Raw genomic sequence first — 15602 nt, 5'->3', positions numbered from 1 at the left:
CATTTATTTTAATATTTGAGAATTCGATAAATTAATATTAATACAAAAATAAAAATTTTAGTATAACTTTCTAATAATGCATTTCCATGTAAATATTTATATTTATTATATTTATATATATTTTTATTTATTTATATTTCAGATATTTCAGATGCAACATTGTATATAATAGAGGAAAAACAATATGACCATCTTTTGATAGTAGAAAGAAAAAGTAAAAACGTTTATAAATAATAGATGAACAAAGAAAAGTGACGGCTAGTTTAAGAAGAGCCTAGGGTTTACTGTTCTATGAGATTATCAATTTATTTGTGAGTTAAGAAGAGCGGGTCAAAATATAAGGCGATATTGTGTTGAGAATTATAGAATTTGGTCCAGTGTAAATAAGAATATAAGAAAACGACATATTAGAGATTTTTTCGATAAACAATAACTATGGAACACGATATATTGTAAATAGTTGAACTGAATATTTAAGTATATTTTTTTTCAGTATTTTTATAATTATATATATGATCCAAAGAAATGTATATAGATTATTATTTATTATAAATAAAAATATTGGAACCTCTGCAAGTACTAGCAAACGTAATATGAATTTCAGCGATTCGTTTTATACCGGAGGAATTGGAAATACGTTAAAAATTAAGTAAAAGATGCATTTTCTTCGAAAGAACCGAGGAAAAGTTTGAAGTACTAAATCCAGTGTATACAATTTTTATTTTAATGTAAATTATAGATTATTAAATAAAAATTTTGATCTAATTCTAAAGATGCATATTTAATCATATAGTGTATTTTTAAAATTACATTAAGTTCAATCAACTTGCATTTTTAATCATTGTATAAAATTGTTTATTTGATCTCATAATGTTTTCTTGAAACTTTACAATGTATATTACAACAGAAATATAATTATATAATGGTTATAATAAAACAATATTAAGTGTGTCGAATATAAACCGGAAATGTTAATATTGACGAAGAATTAATTTTTATATTAATTTTAAATACAATTTAATTTGAAATAATTTCGCTGCCATATTGAAATAGCAATCAAATTTGTCTTCTTTTTTTTTTTTTTTATTAAATTTTGAAAATATATATTCTTTATTTGAGTTCACCTGAATATTTTATTTTCTAATCTTTTATTCAGCTCCTTCAGCTATCGACTATTCAGTACTTGTTAATGAAAGCTTCTTCAGATCTTTCCAACACTTTTGATAGTCGCTGTCGAGTTTGTTGGAGTGATTCAGAGCCCAGTCACTTATCGATAAACTATAATACGTTTCGAACATGAAAGCCAGGGTACCCTCAGCAATACGTTCCGCGCGCAGTTCATGACTCGTGGCCACGTCGAAACAACGTGAGTCTGGACCATGAGGTGTCATTATTGAATGTAAACTTGCACCACCCGGTTTGAAACCTTCTTCCTTCGCCTCGTAGTGACCCTTTATGAGACCCATAAACTCACTCATGCAGTTTCCTGAAAAGGTGTTTGTATGATTTTTGTCTTCGGTTAGGACATTACTTTTTATTTCTTTTAATGAAATTTATTGCTTTGTTCTTAAATTTCTTAACGTTATTGTTATAATAGCTTAATAAATTAATTCAATTCAATAATAATGTATAAAATATGGATTAGATTTATTAGTTGTCCATATATTACAAATATATTAAAATTCTCTATAACGATTATAATTATTTTAAACATTATTATATATTTTGAAGTGACACTAATAAAAGAATTTATAATTTCATAAAAAAAAATTGGATGAAAAGGTCTTGAAATTTATATTTTGAGTATTCTTATAAATAATAATATCGAATTATAAGTAAGGCGTAGTGAGTAAAAGTATAAATGATTATAAAAGAGAGTAGGTGCATGGGTATACGTGCGAACGCACGTGTGAAGCAGCGTAGGCGGGTGAGTCCGTTTGTGAGTGATCCAAGTCCCGTTGTGGGCACCTGCAGATTCCCGCTTATAAAGTCAATATATGTAAAAAGTTGCGTATATTATATAAAATAATTTAATAATAAATTGTTGTACTCATCGACGGTGTCTTATATTTTTTAAAGTCTTTCATATTACCTCCATATATACAATAAAACTATTATATAAAAGAAAATAAATTAACATTAGTAACTAATGGACTAATAGTGTAACTTTATATTGAATATATCAAAAAATTTTAACGAGTATATAACATAATATAATTTATTTCGATGATTTAAGGAATATAATTAACAATGATTTTTATATTAAACATTACAATACTCTAACAAACATGTTTAAAATTTTAATTATAATATTATTTGTAAGACATGGATTAAATTAGTTTGAAATATATGATTTGATAATGAAAATCTTTGATTAATGTATGTATTAACAAAATATTATTTTTTAAATAATATTATTGATACATAGAAGTACTTAGTATCAGCATGAAAACTATAATTATGCAGTTATACCATAATACAATTGGAATTTTTAGATAAAAAAGCACAATGAATTATTAACATAATATGTTGAACTTATGAAAATAGTTTTAAAATATTCACTATATTATCAATAATTTTTTAAGCCGTATATTTTGATTTCAAATAATTATTTGTGTAAATAATAAAAAGTACATAGTGATATTTAGTAATTATGAAATAATTTATTGTTGTATATTTAACTGAGAATATTCTTTTTGGAAATATAAATGTTCAATGATTAAATAAATAAATTTGTATCATAATAAAATATCAACATTACTAATCAATTTTCTATTAATTTCATCTTTGTATCATTTAAAAAAATTATAGTAAATTTATTAATCACTATTTTAAAAATTTTTTATTTAATAATTCAATGAAGAAATAATAAATTAATTAAAAAATTTTATACAATTTATAAATAATCAACTATAATGTTTTATAATAAATGATGATATTTATTATTTCTTGAAATTTTTGTATACATTCTTATGTTTGAAGAACTAATAAACTTTGAGTTGAAATTTTAGTATTTTATAAGTTTTATGTTATACATCTTATCATTTATGGTTTCGACAATAATTAAAATTTTTAATGAATATATATGGTGCATAGAAAATTTTTTATTTCTTTAATTTGCATAATAAAAATAAACGTTGATAAAAGATTCTAGTTCTTTCTTACAATTTATCGTCGAATTAATTTTTATATATTTTTTATAGAGTATAAAGCATTAGAAAGATATTTTGGTTTGGTTAATTTTTATTTTACAATTGAATGTTTTATTGGTATTTTAAAATTTTGTTAAAATGGATTTACAAGTATATTTTATTTTTAAATGGGATTGTTATAGATAATTACCATATTGTCATATCTAAATATATAAGTTTTTTTTAGGAATTATTATAGATGCGAATATCTTATGATATTTTGATCCTTGAAAATTATGTATATTTTATATATAAAATATTTATACATTTTATACTGTTAAATTTTAAATTTTATATACAGATGTTTTATTGACTAATGTAATGAAGTCTTAAAAATTCGATTAGGCTTTAATATTTTTACATTTTGTTATTGTATTATAACTCAACAACTTTAATATTATTATGCATACATTTTTGATATCAAGTAATACTACTTACTATGATAATAAGGTGGACGAAAAGTATGTTCTTGAACAGACCACCGTGGAGGAAAGATGACGAAGTCTGCCACAGCAGTTCCTGGTTTATTCGATGGGCAAGTTAAAACAGTAAATATTGAAGGATCCTGTAATATAATAAGCCTAATAGATATATTTTTTATATATAATGTATATAATAACATTTATGTTCATGAATTATTTAAATATAATTACTTTTAAATATATATCGTTTTTGCTCCTTTTTATAATGCAAATTAAACAAATATAAATTTGGATTTAATAATAATAATAAAACTATTGAATTGATATATCGAAACTTATTGAAATATTTTAGAAGAAATATTTTATTATAACATTAGTAATTTTTTAAAATTTATACTAATACAATGATTTATTTAAATGTCAACTAACACAATGATCAAAAGAAACTGAGTTGATAACCATAAAATAATCAAGATTGTACTTGTAAGGTACATAATTGCCATGCCATGCCACCACATCGAAGGGACTGTGACCTTTTTTTGCCATGAATAATTTTGCTTGATATTTATTGATTATCTTATACGGTACATCTTTATCTTCATAATGAGCTGTTGGTGTCTTGAAATCTCTTGGGTTTGCTAAGCCATTTGCACCTGATAGTAAAAGAAGTTAGAAATTTATGTAATCGACAAGTATTATATATTTCACAAATTTATATATATTCAATGAAGAGAAATTGTTTAATTACATAAATTTTTTAAAGATGTAATACTTATGAAATAATAACATCTTGATAATTAAATATTATTGAAATAATGAGAAAGTAATTGAACGAATAGGAATAAATATAGAAAGATTTTAATATTCTGCATCTCATTTAAAAAACCATTATCATTTTATTAGTATTATTTATTTTTTATAAAAAGACTTTTGTTTAAAATAATGTTACTAAATGAAATTTTTCGATGTACTCGATATGCAAATATACTACTAGTCTATTATTTGTTCCATTTCTTTTAGAAAACGAAATAAAAATAATCGAGAGAAATTTATGATAATTTAAAGCAACTTTTTGTTTCAATTAAAATAAATTTTTCAATTAAAAGTAGTTTCAATTTTAATATTAATTTAATATTTAACATGAGACAGCACGATAAAAATAATTTTAAATATAGTTTTAGTTTGGGTTATTGTGCTGAATTAAATATAGTTTAAATTACAATATCATAACTAGATTATTAGATACAAAGAAAAAATAAATATACGAGTAATTTTATTGTATATTAATATTGTATATTAATCCCTTTTATTAATTCATTATTAGTATGATCTTTGAAAGGATAGATGCATTCATCTTTTTAAAATCATGTATACTAAATATTATAAGTCAAATAGAATATATAAATATAATATAAATCGAAATATGGGAGTATATTTGTAAAAATAATAATTAAATAATCATAATATAACATAGTATATTTGAATTACTATTATTATGAAAACTATTATTTACAATTATTTATTGTATCTAAAACTATTTATTACAAATAATTTTTAAAAATATTTATGTCATAATTAATTGAAAAATAAAATAAAATAGAATAAATCAATTATTTCATTTATTCAACTATTCAATTGAAAAGACATGATTAAGTTTTTCATATTATTATATAAATTAATAAATTATACAATTATTAATTATTATTTAAATAATAATCTTTAATACAAACTGAAACTATGAAATTCGCTTTAATTTTAAAATAAATAAAATATTAACAATGTATTAAAGTTTTATCATATCTTAATTTTATCATCAATCTTAAAAAGTAATTTAAATAAGTTAATAATTATATTATAAAAGTAGTCACCAATTGGTCCTAAATTTGGCAATTGAAAGTGATTATCGAAAACTTCTAAAATATATCCTCTCGATGGTCCGTAAACAATAATCGAAAATTTCATTCCCCGTTGAAGTACGCAGATCTCATTTGGTTCAACTCGCATTTTACCGAATTCTGTTGTAATTTGTAATGGCCCCAACTGTGGTACTTTAATTATGTACAAAAAAGATTTATATAAAATTAAATTTTTAAATTAAATAAAAAGGTATTATTTTATTTATAGATATTTTTCAATGAATTTTTGAACAGTACCTACAATATTTGAATGGTTTAATCTTATAGTTACAATATATAATATGTTTTGTATTTATAATAATTTTGAACTATTGTAAGATTTGAAAAAAATAATATTAAATATAATCCATATACCTTGATATTAACGTGAGATATAAACATTTATTTTTCAGAGTTCACAGATTTGTCATTTTTTGAACTCTGCAATCTTTATTCATTTTTGATAATTATAATAATGTTAATTATTTCATATCTTTTATAATTATTCCATGTATGTTGCTACACATGTATCGATGTTATATGTCATTTGCAAGAGTTACTATATACTGCCACGAAATTTCTTTTTTTTATTTTTCTTACTAATCAATCGTCGAAGTATTTATTTTAACAATTTTTCTATCACAATACTTTTATTCTAAGTGCATCACTTACTCTTCTGTCTTTTTAACTACATGTTTTTATATTCATTATTATTTTCAATTTTCTTTTGTATATATACCCATGCGCATGTATACACACATACACATATGCATGTATGCAAACACAATCAAATACGCAAGCATACGACATTTTATATGAAAAATATTAGCACGAAAATATTTACAATAAAAAATGAAGGCATTTGCTTACGATTATGCTTAATATATTCGAAAGTATGTTGAACCCAAAATTTATGCTTTGAACGCTTAGACGATTATAATTAATACGTGAAAATTGTTCGCACTCTCATTCAATTACAATCACATTTATTCTTTGTCCATCTCAAATAAACATAATATCCTATAGTACCTGCATAAACTCACTAATAAGAAAGTCACCGTCGGAGTTGTAAAAGGCTTTATCTTTCATGGATGCATTACAAAGGTAAATATGAATGGCCAGTCCTGTACGGATACGAGGATCTCCAGCGCCACAAATCGTATGTAGGCCTTCGACGAAATCCACTTCCGGCTCCTGACGAGTTGGCACATCAAATGGTTTCCAGCGTAACTAATTTTTGTATGTTTATTAATCTGCATTAATTATAGTAACACGTCTAATTCAGGTTAGTGTAAATAAAGCATGGATGAAATATTAATAGCTAATATGAAATCTGTGAAAAATTTGATTTTTATATTTCGAGATAAGCTCTTTGTTTTTATAATAAATGTCTGATGTTACATAGTAGTCAATTAGCAAAATGAAAACTCATGAAGCATTGCTTTTATAAAGGGAAATATTTTATTGTAATGTAAAAGCTATATTGTATTAATAATAAGGTATTGTACAATTGCTTATGTAAAAGGATAAATTTATAGGATTTAAATAATTTAATTAAATAATTTAATAATAATATATAATCTTACTTGGTTTGGATTGGGTGGAATTTTATCCCAATCATAGCATAAATGTACTGCTGTATTATTCATGGGCTTGAATACGTCATGGATTACCGATGGTCTGATCCGGTAGAACCAAGTTCTTTTATTTTCAGAACGAGGTACTGTTTTGCATAAAAGTAAAATTTGTATATTTCTACACTTCTTAATATTGTTCTATTTTTTAAATTATATATTGATATTATATTTTTATGAGTAATGTATTAGCTTAACTATAAAAGTATTTAATAAAGTACATCTTGTTCAACATTTTTTTGAATCACAAAGTAACAGAATTTTAATATTACAAAAAATGAAAAACAAAATTATTCTGTTCAGATATATATTATTATATAAAATAAATTATATGATGAAATCAAATATATTTTGAATTAAGACCTATTTTTTTTGGTATGTGCTTATTACGATAATATAATTTTTTCTTTCAAGTAAAATATAAAGCATATCATTTCTATTATTATAATAGTCAAACTTACTTTTCTTTAATTAATAATTATATAATTTTTGCCATGATTATCAAGTTATTTATTATTTTCCGTCAAAATGAATAATTACGAATGCATCTATAATTTTATCATATCTTAATATCATATCATAAAATATTATTTAATTTTTTTAAATATTATTTAATAATTGGAAATAATTCATTTACTAATTAACTTTTTTTATATTCCTATTAATCCAGTTATATATATATATATATATATATATATATATATATATATGTGTAATTTTGCAATAGAAACTACTATTGATTTTTTCAGCAATGATAAAATTATATTATATGGTATGCGTTTGTATATATATTGTAAAGCGATATATCATAATTATTATCTATATGATATTACATTTCTTTTAATTACACTTTACTTGTGTATAATCTAAATTAAAATGAAGAATTTAATGGTGATATTTCGTAAAATATATTGTAAAATGAACATTATCTCATTATGTCGAGTCAAGGTAGCATATATATTATTATATTCGTCGAATTTTATTGTACTACGATATTTGAAATCTATAATATATGATAGTAAAATTTTTATCCCGATTAAAAAGTAAATGTTTATATTTGTAATATAAATGTAATAAAATAATTAATAATTTAAAAACTGAACGAAAAACTTTTATTGGTAATTAATTTTAAAAAGTGGAGTAATTATGTATAATAGAACATATGTATAATAGATCACATAGATATTTTTGAAACTAATGTGAGAAAACATATTATTGAATCTGCGGAATTTAAAAATGAAGTGTCATATCTCTTTATATCTATAATTATATATATTTCAGTCCGAATAAGTACGAAAAAGTATATGAATATTATCAGCCGTATTTAATCAGAGCTGTAAAAATAATTTATTTGAATTTGTACATTTTTATCGAGTCGCAAAATAATAGTTTTCTTTATCAGGCTTAACATAAAATGTAACAATAAATTATCATTAATCTAATTTGTTACTAGAGTATTTTTTTGCGCTATTACAATGTAATAAATTCTATAAGAAATTTATTAAAAGATTAGTAAAAATGAATTTATTTTCTACAATATACAAGACAATATTTAAAAGTACAGTGTAATAAAAATTTTTTTTAAATACATTATTTTAAGTTTATAATAAGGACATTAATATTATCAGTTATTTTCGAATAACATTTATATAACACAATAATAGCACAAAATAATATTTTTAAATAGAAAGAAGCGAGGAACATAATGAAGATTGATGAGAACTTTGGAATATACCTGTGAATGCTGTTCCTGATAATTGTTCTGCGTAAAGGCCATTGTAACATTTTTGTGGATTATTTTGACCAACTGGCAGAGCACCAAGACATCGTTCATCTTCACTACTGAACTCGTTATCAAATCCTGTCAGATACTAAAAAATAAGTTAATTTGGAGTCGTAATTATTGTAATATTAATTTTGTAAATGGAAAACTTAGAACAATGTAGTGATTATTCAATTCGTTTTCTTTGAAATATTCTACTATATTATATATCAATCCATTAAATTTACTCAACAATTATGAAAAATAATTTATGAAAAAAATAACAAAAAAGTTGAATATGTAGATAATATATAATATATACTTAAAGTTATCAGATAAATTTGCCGAAATACTTTAACGTCGAATATTGTAATACGTAAATTATTACACGATTGAATTCCTAAATGATACTAAAGCTTACATAAAACGCTTCGTTAAATTTCATATATGCAGTAGATAATGTTTCAAATATTATTTATTTATTTAAAGCATTATTTTGTTTACGAAAATTATAAGTACATGAATATATCAATAGATACTGAATGATCGTTTTTGAAATCGTTCTTATGAATCAATGCAATTTCTTCCCCTAGGGAACATGATTTTTCAATATTTATAATTAAAAGATAAATAATTCCACTTATTAAAACAAATCTTTATTTTTAACATACCTTAAGATCGTCCCTCATCTCACTCAGTTAGTTTGTTTGAAAATATAAACTTAGTCACGGAATGCAGCCGGTTTTATAAGCGCAGACGATTGGAATTATGTAAAAGATGTTTATGGCTCTTAATGGTAAAGCGAGTTCTTGACTACGATTTCGTAGGCACTACTGGTTTACATGAAAATTATCATGCAGATAGTTAATATATCTCATATCTTCTTCCTTTTTTAAAATAATCTGTCGTGGAAGCGATTTATAAGCGAAAGAAGCTGGAAATGCAAAAATGCGTGTATTATAATGAGCAGAGAACTATTTCTGTATTCATATAAGATAAGGAATCTAAATAATTGCATATAGGTAACTAACATTCCATAATAATATTTTCAATATTTAAGGAGTAATAGCCGTAAAGTCATAATGTAAATGAATAATAGAAGCAAAATATCTAGTACAAACGTAAAAGGTTTAACAAAAGTAATTCTAAAAAAAAGCTTCACTGTTTGTGATTTTAATTATAATAAAGTATAAATTTTTGAGTTTCAAAATGTTATGAGACAAGATGTACTTTATTGTTGGTAGTGTATATTAAAATGTTTATTCTCAACTTAAAAATATTAGTTATCTAAGAAAGTTAATCTGAAATAAAATGCAAATATTAAAAATACTTATAAAAATAAAATTATCTTGTCCCGCGATTATAGGGCAAACATTATAATGGTAAAATCAATAATATGACTTATTGTTTTCTTGTAAAATTTTCTGAAGCAATTGTTATGTGCATTGAGTTAATTAATTGTAGCACAAAACTTATTTGAAGTCCAGAACTTTTGTACAGAAAAGTTAACTTTCATTATTCTTTCTGAATAACTGTTAATTAAAAATATTGATAAAGAAAATTTTGATAACAGGTGTTTAGTTTAATAGATTTTCTTTTATATTTTCCTAAAAGCGTTTTTCATATTTTTAAGAAAATGGAATTCCAAATAATTTTTATTCCTTCTACATTTGGAAATAATGTGTATTTTCGTATTGTACGCCATCTTCCGGATAAATGAAGAACAGTTTAGAAAACATCTGTACCAATGAGTTTGATAATGAAGATAATTTATGAATGCGAATTAATCCAACCAAATAAATAAAAGAAACTTGAAGGATTTTATGCTGGGTAATAAAGAATTACCTCAAATTAAGAAATAATGAGAAAATTCAGTATATCATTCCAATATGTATTTTCAAAAAATTGTATTCAATTACTAATTTTATATTATTTGAAAATTTCTTCATATTCAATAATAGTAAATTGATAATTAAAAAATATTATAAAAAATTAAAAAGTGTTTATATTTATGAATAAGATTTTAACTTCATCTAATTAAGATACAGTATTATTTCTAAAACAAAAATCCTATACAATGATATATTATGTAATGTTCTAATAAAACATTTTTAGTTTTTTTGATAATATATTTTTATTTACTCAAAGTACAAATGTTAATTAATTATTTGAGATTCATTTATAGGTAACGTATATTCTATTCTATAAAATTACATTCTAATTTTTTATTCTTTATCATAAATATACACAAATTAACTTAAATTAACGTGCACTTGTAATAAAATATATTATATTCTGTAATAAAATTAAGAAAAAAATAATATAAATAAATTTACTCATAACCACTTAATAAATATTTATACCATTTGGAAGTCGAAGATAATTATAAATTTTTTTTAATTCTTTTTGATATAAAATATTTATTTTATTTTCAAATTCATTACTTGGATTTACATATTCTCATTAATTTTGTAACAAGGTTGTTATGTTAAATAAATATCATAAACTTATCGAATGATAAAGAATAAAATTAGTTATCGATTATTCGTACATTAAAATGATATTTACATGAGATATATGGCTGAGACATGTTTTCTAGGATAATTTTATACAAAATTTTACTTTTACAAACAAAATAGATTTTTTATTTATTTGACTGTAATTATGTTGTAACCTATGTAACCTTTTTTTAAAAATAATTTATATTAATTAATAATTATTAATATTTCCTAATATTATGTTAATAATGTGAATTAAGCTTATTATACAGTAAATTTACTTCAATCAATTATTCTCAAAACAAATTATTTGCTATAGAAAGTAATAAATATAATATTAAGATATATATTATTTTTTTTTACATTTGCCAAACAGTGAAGTAATAATACTTTCGAGTTAGGCATAATTATGTCAAATCATAATTGTAGTCATTTTTAATAGTTGTGCTTTTAGATCCATGACCTCCATTTAATATTTTTTAACTGCATGAATATTTATTATACCTCTTGGTAATTCTTTGCTTTAATTCTTAGTCAAATGTAGAAAGTTGAGCAAACATTTATTAAATATTTCGAAATATAAATTTTATAATGAGTAGCCTATATTGTTCAACTTTTTACGAAAATTGTTCCTGAAAAGAAGTAAATCTTATCCTTGGTATAAATTTGAGAAATAATAAGAAATGAGAAATTATTTTTAACTGTAATTAATATTTAAATAGAATTATCTATCTGAATTTATTATTTTCTTTTTTACGGAGACTTAGTTCTTTTCTACTTATGAAATGGTTATGTTAATTTTGTATTATATGAATTTAGTAGAAAATGTTAAAAGTAAGTGCAGAAACGAAAATATAATTTAACAAAAAATTTTAAGGTATTTTTTATTAGATATCGAATAATTAAATACAGATATTGAAATTTCATTTGTAATTATTTTATAAATTTTATAATTATTATACATTTTCATTCAAAGTCAAAGGTTTATTACGAAATTTTTAAATAATATAATATTCATATAATTTATGTTATTTATATATATAAATTTAAACAGCAATTGCCAGTTATTGAATTATATTATGATGTAAATAAATTAGAAAATTTGGTTACACTTTATGAAATACTGACAATGGATTACCTAAAGAAAGTGCAATAAATAATCATTTTCTTTATAAAGTCAAAGTTTAAGCCATAATATTTTATATCGATTCGTTAATAATCTGTTTAAATAATATAACTTTACGATACTTGGATGTTTCAATTAGACATATGTTATTACATTATTATAAAAAATTAAGATTTATTCTTTAATTGACAATTCAATTGTAATGAGGTTCTAGTGCTATTTAACATAATAATTTTAAATCAACAACAAATTAACTAAACAATATTAAAGTATTGAATAATCATATATGTAATATTAATTAAAATATTACATGATTATGATATACTTTATATATATTCTTTATTAAAGCAGAAATAGAAAATATATAATATTGAATGTTAAGGTAAATATAATCTTCACTACAAAAAGTAATAGATAAACGATTTGATAGGATTGAATATTTATAGAACTTTTATTATGAAATTAAAAAAAAAAAAAAAAAAAAAAAAAAAATAATCAAACTGAATCAATGTTAAACAAAGAACTATAATATATAAAGTATATAGCGATTTTACTTTAAGATAAATTATCATGGAAACAAATCGCATTTCACTCACTTTCTTTCACTCATATTCACTCTCCTCTCCCTCTTTCTTTCTTATTCTATCTCGTGTGTACCGCATATTTATCAATAATTTAAGATTCTAAGATATCATGAAACAATATAATAATATAGAGTATATTGATTTTATAATTAATTTGTTTGATTCCAATCAGAAAAACGAGTAATGCCAGTATTCATTCATTATACTATTATTGACATTATATAATTTTTATATCAATAATATATAATTTATGATAAAAAGAAATAAAGTAATATAATTTTATTCAAGTACAATAAAAAGGTTTAAATTTACATTTAAATATTGATGAAATATTAAATTACTTAAATAATTAAACAAGCAATTAGATTAATTGCTGTGATCTCATATTTCAGTATATTCGGTTTCATTTGAATGGAACGAAAGATAAGTAAATATCGACACAATTGAAGAATGACAGAAATTAGTTTTATAAACACATAAAATATATGTTTCTAAATATTTGGATACAATTACGCATCTTGATATAAATGAAAAAAATTTATATTAATATTTATGTTTCGTTTCATATTTGAACTGAAAAGGTGTTGTCCTTACAAGTTTTCATATGCAAACGAAAAGTGCTTGTTATATTATTGATTCATTTGAGAGATATATTTGTATAAATTAGAAATCTTCATTGATATATGAAAGCCATAAGAACCTGTTATCACAAACTTTCTGGTGGCGAGGGAACTGTTTATAAAGCACTAATAAGATAATATCTATATAAAGATAATTTATCTTATCGTAGCCGTAGAAACTAAAACTGAAATTCTAATCTTTAAAATAATATATGTATATGTTATTATTATTATTTTTTAAAATATTAAACGAAAAAGCAAAAAAGAATAAATTGTATCAATAGAGTATTTTATAATTTTATGAATACTATGAAAAATATACATATATATGTATTTCTTTTTATATATATTTTATATGTTATATAAAATCAATATTATTGGCAATATTGATACAACTATATGGTGTACGTTTAGAAAGTGTTCATAATTACACACAACATACGGATAACAATGTTAGTAAATGTTACAGAGAAAAATGTAATAAATAAGTATAATATAATAATTGTTGTTATTTCGTTTTTATAGGCTGAAAACAGATAATAATATAAAATTATAATATAAAATAGATAATAATATAAAATAATTTTGAATAGCGCTTTGGGATATTCTATCGTACCAGATATGAATATATCCATACCTTACCATATGAATTATATATGGTTATGCTGTAAAAAGAAAATTGATATTTAATGTTTAAAAATTTTGTAAAAACTATTAATACTGTGCGTAGTTTCATTAAAGTTATGATTTATATAATATGGTGAAAATCATATTAATATTTAATATTTATATTATCGAAATTAGATTGAAAATTTAATTATCGAACAATGATAAGAAAAAATAATATTTATCTATACATCGCGTAATTTGCTATTTTTTTAATTAGGTGTGTAAATACACAGTAAAAATATGAGTTATTTTATTAAGGAAATGTTTTCATTTTCTATTATTAGCTTTCTATTATTATTAGAAAATGTACAGCAATTAGTTCAAATCATTTTCTTACTTGATAAAAATAATAATTTTAAAATTATTTTAAAGAATTATAAGTATATCTAACAAAATAATAAAATTATCATTGTACTCGCTTTTGTTGTTGGACAACGAAAATATTTTGATAATATATCATAATACAGAAACGTCTTAAAATTTATTCATCGAAAAAATTTAATTTTTTATTTACAATATTTAATTAAAATAAATTATAAATTATTTATTAAAAATTAAGATAAAAAATGATATATTTTTTATTAAAAATTATTTTATTAGTATGAAGAATATACTATGAAGAAGTTAAAAGGTGTATATTATTTTGAAAATTTGTTTATTTATATATGATATTGATTATAAATTTAATGAGGCTATCTTGCTCGAAAAGGTAAATTAGTTTTCCTTAACGCAAAAATTAGTTTAAAGGTTGAAAAAATTCGACTCGATATGATGGATGAGTGTGAAAACTGTTGTAATTTTATAATTAATTTGTATTTATCAATTAATAATATATATAGAGTTTAATTTTCAAAATGTAAAATTAAAATAATTATTATTTGTGATGATGAAATTCATTATGATGCCTGATTTTACAGGGTACTTCTAATTTTTATCTTGAAACATGAAATAGCAGAGTTAAACGTATAAATTCACTTAATAATTATGTATAATAAGAAAATACAAATACAATATCCAAATAATTCAACTATACGCATACATACATACTATAAATATTGATTTTTAAAGAAATTAATAGTTACAGAATTTTTGTAAAAATTGAATTTTAACATTATAGAAGATATATGGAAAAGATTATTTTTTAAAACACATTTTCGTATCAGTAGCAAAATAAATACAAGCTCAAATTAAATAAAAAGAT

General features: G+C 21.6%; 1 protein-coding gene across 1 annotated transcript; it reads right to left on the bottom strand.

Moving 5' to 3' along the window:
• Window positions 1-1105: 1105 nt before the first annotated feature.
• Window positions 1106-9638, bottom strand: hgo (homogentisate 1,2-dioxygenase). The gene is made up of 8 exons (XM_011501209.1): window positions 9576-9638; window positions 8878-9013; window positions 7095-7231; window positions 6552-6738; window positions 5482-5661; window positions 4043-4266; window positions 3630-3756; window positions 1106-1486 (listed from the first exon to the last, which is right to left on the bottom strand). The coding sequence occupies exons 1-8, from the start codon at window positions 9591-9593 to the stop codon at window positions 1173-1175; spliced, it is 1323 nt and encodes a 440-aa protein (XP_011499511.1). The 5' UTR covers window positions 9594-9638; the 3' UTR covers window positions 1106-1172.
• Window positions 9639-15602: the final 5964 nt, after the last annotated feature.

This window comes from Ceratosolen solmsi, unplaced genomic scaffold (genome assembly GCF_000503995.2).
Source record: "Ceratosolen solmsi marchali unplaced genomic scaffold, CerSol_1.0 scaffold57, whole genome shotgun sequence".
In the NCBI taxonomy this organism is placed as follows: Eukaryota; Metazoa; Arthropoda; class Insecta; order Hymenoptera; family Agaonidae; genus Ceratosolen; species Ceratosolen solmsi.
This window is presented reverse-complemented; position numbering and strand designations above follow the sequence as displayed.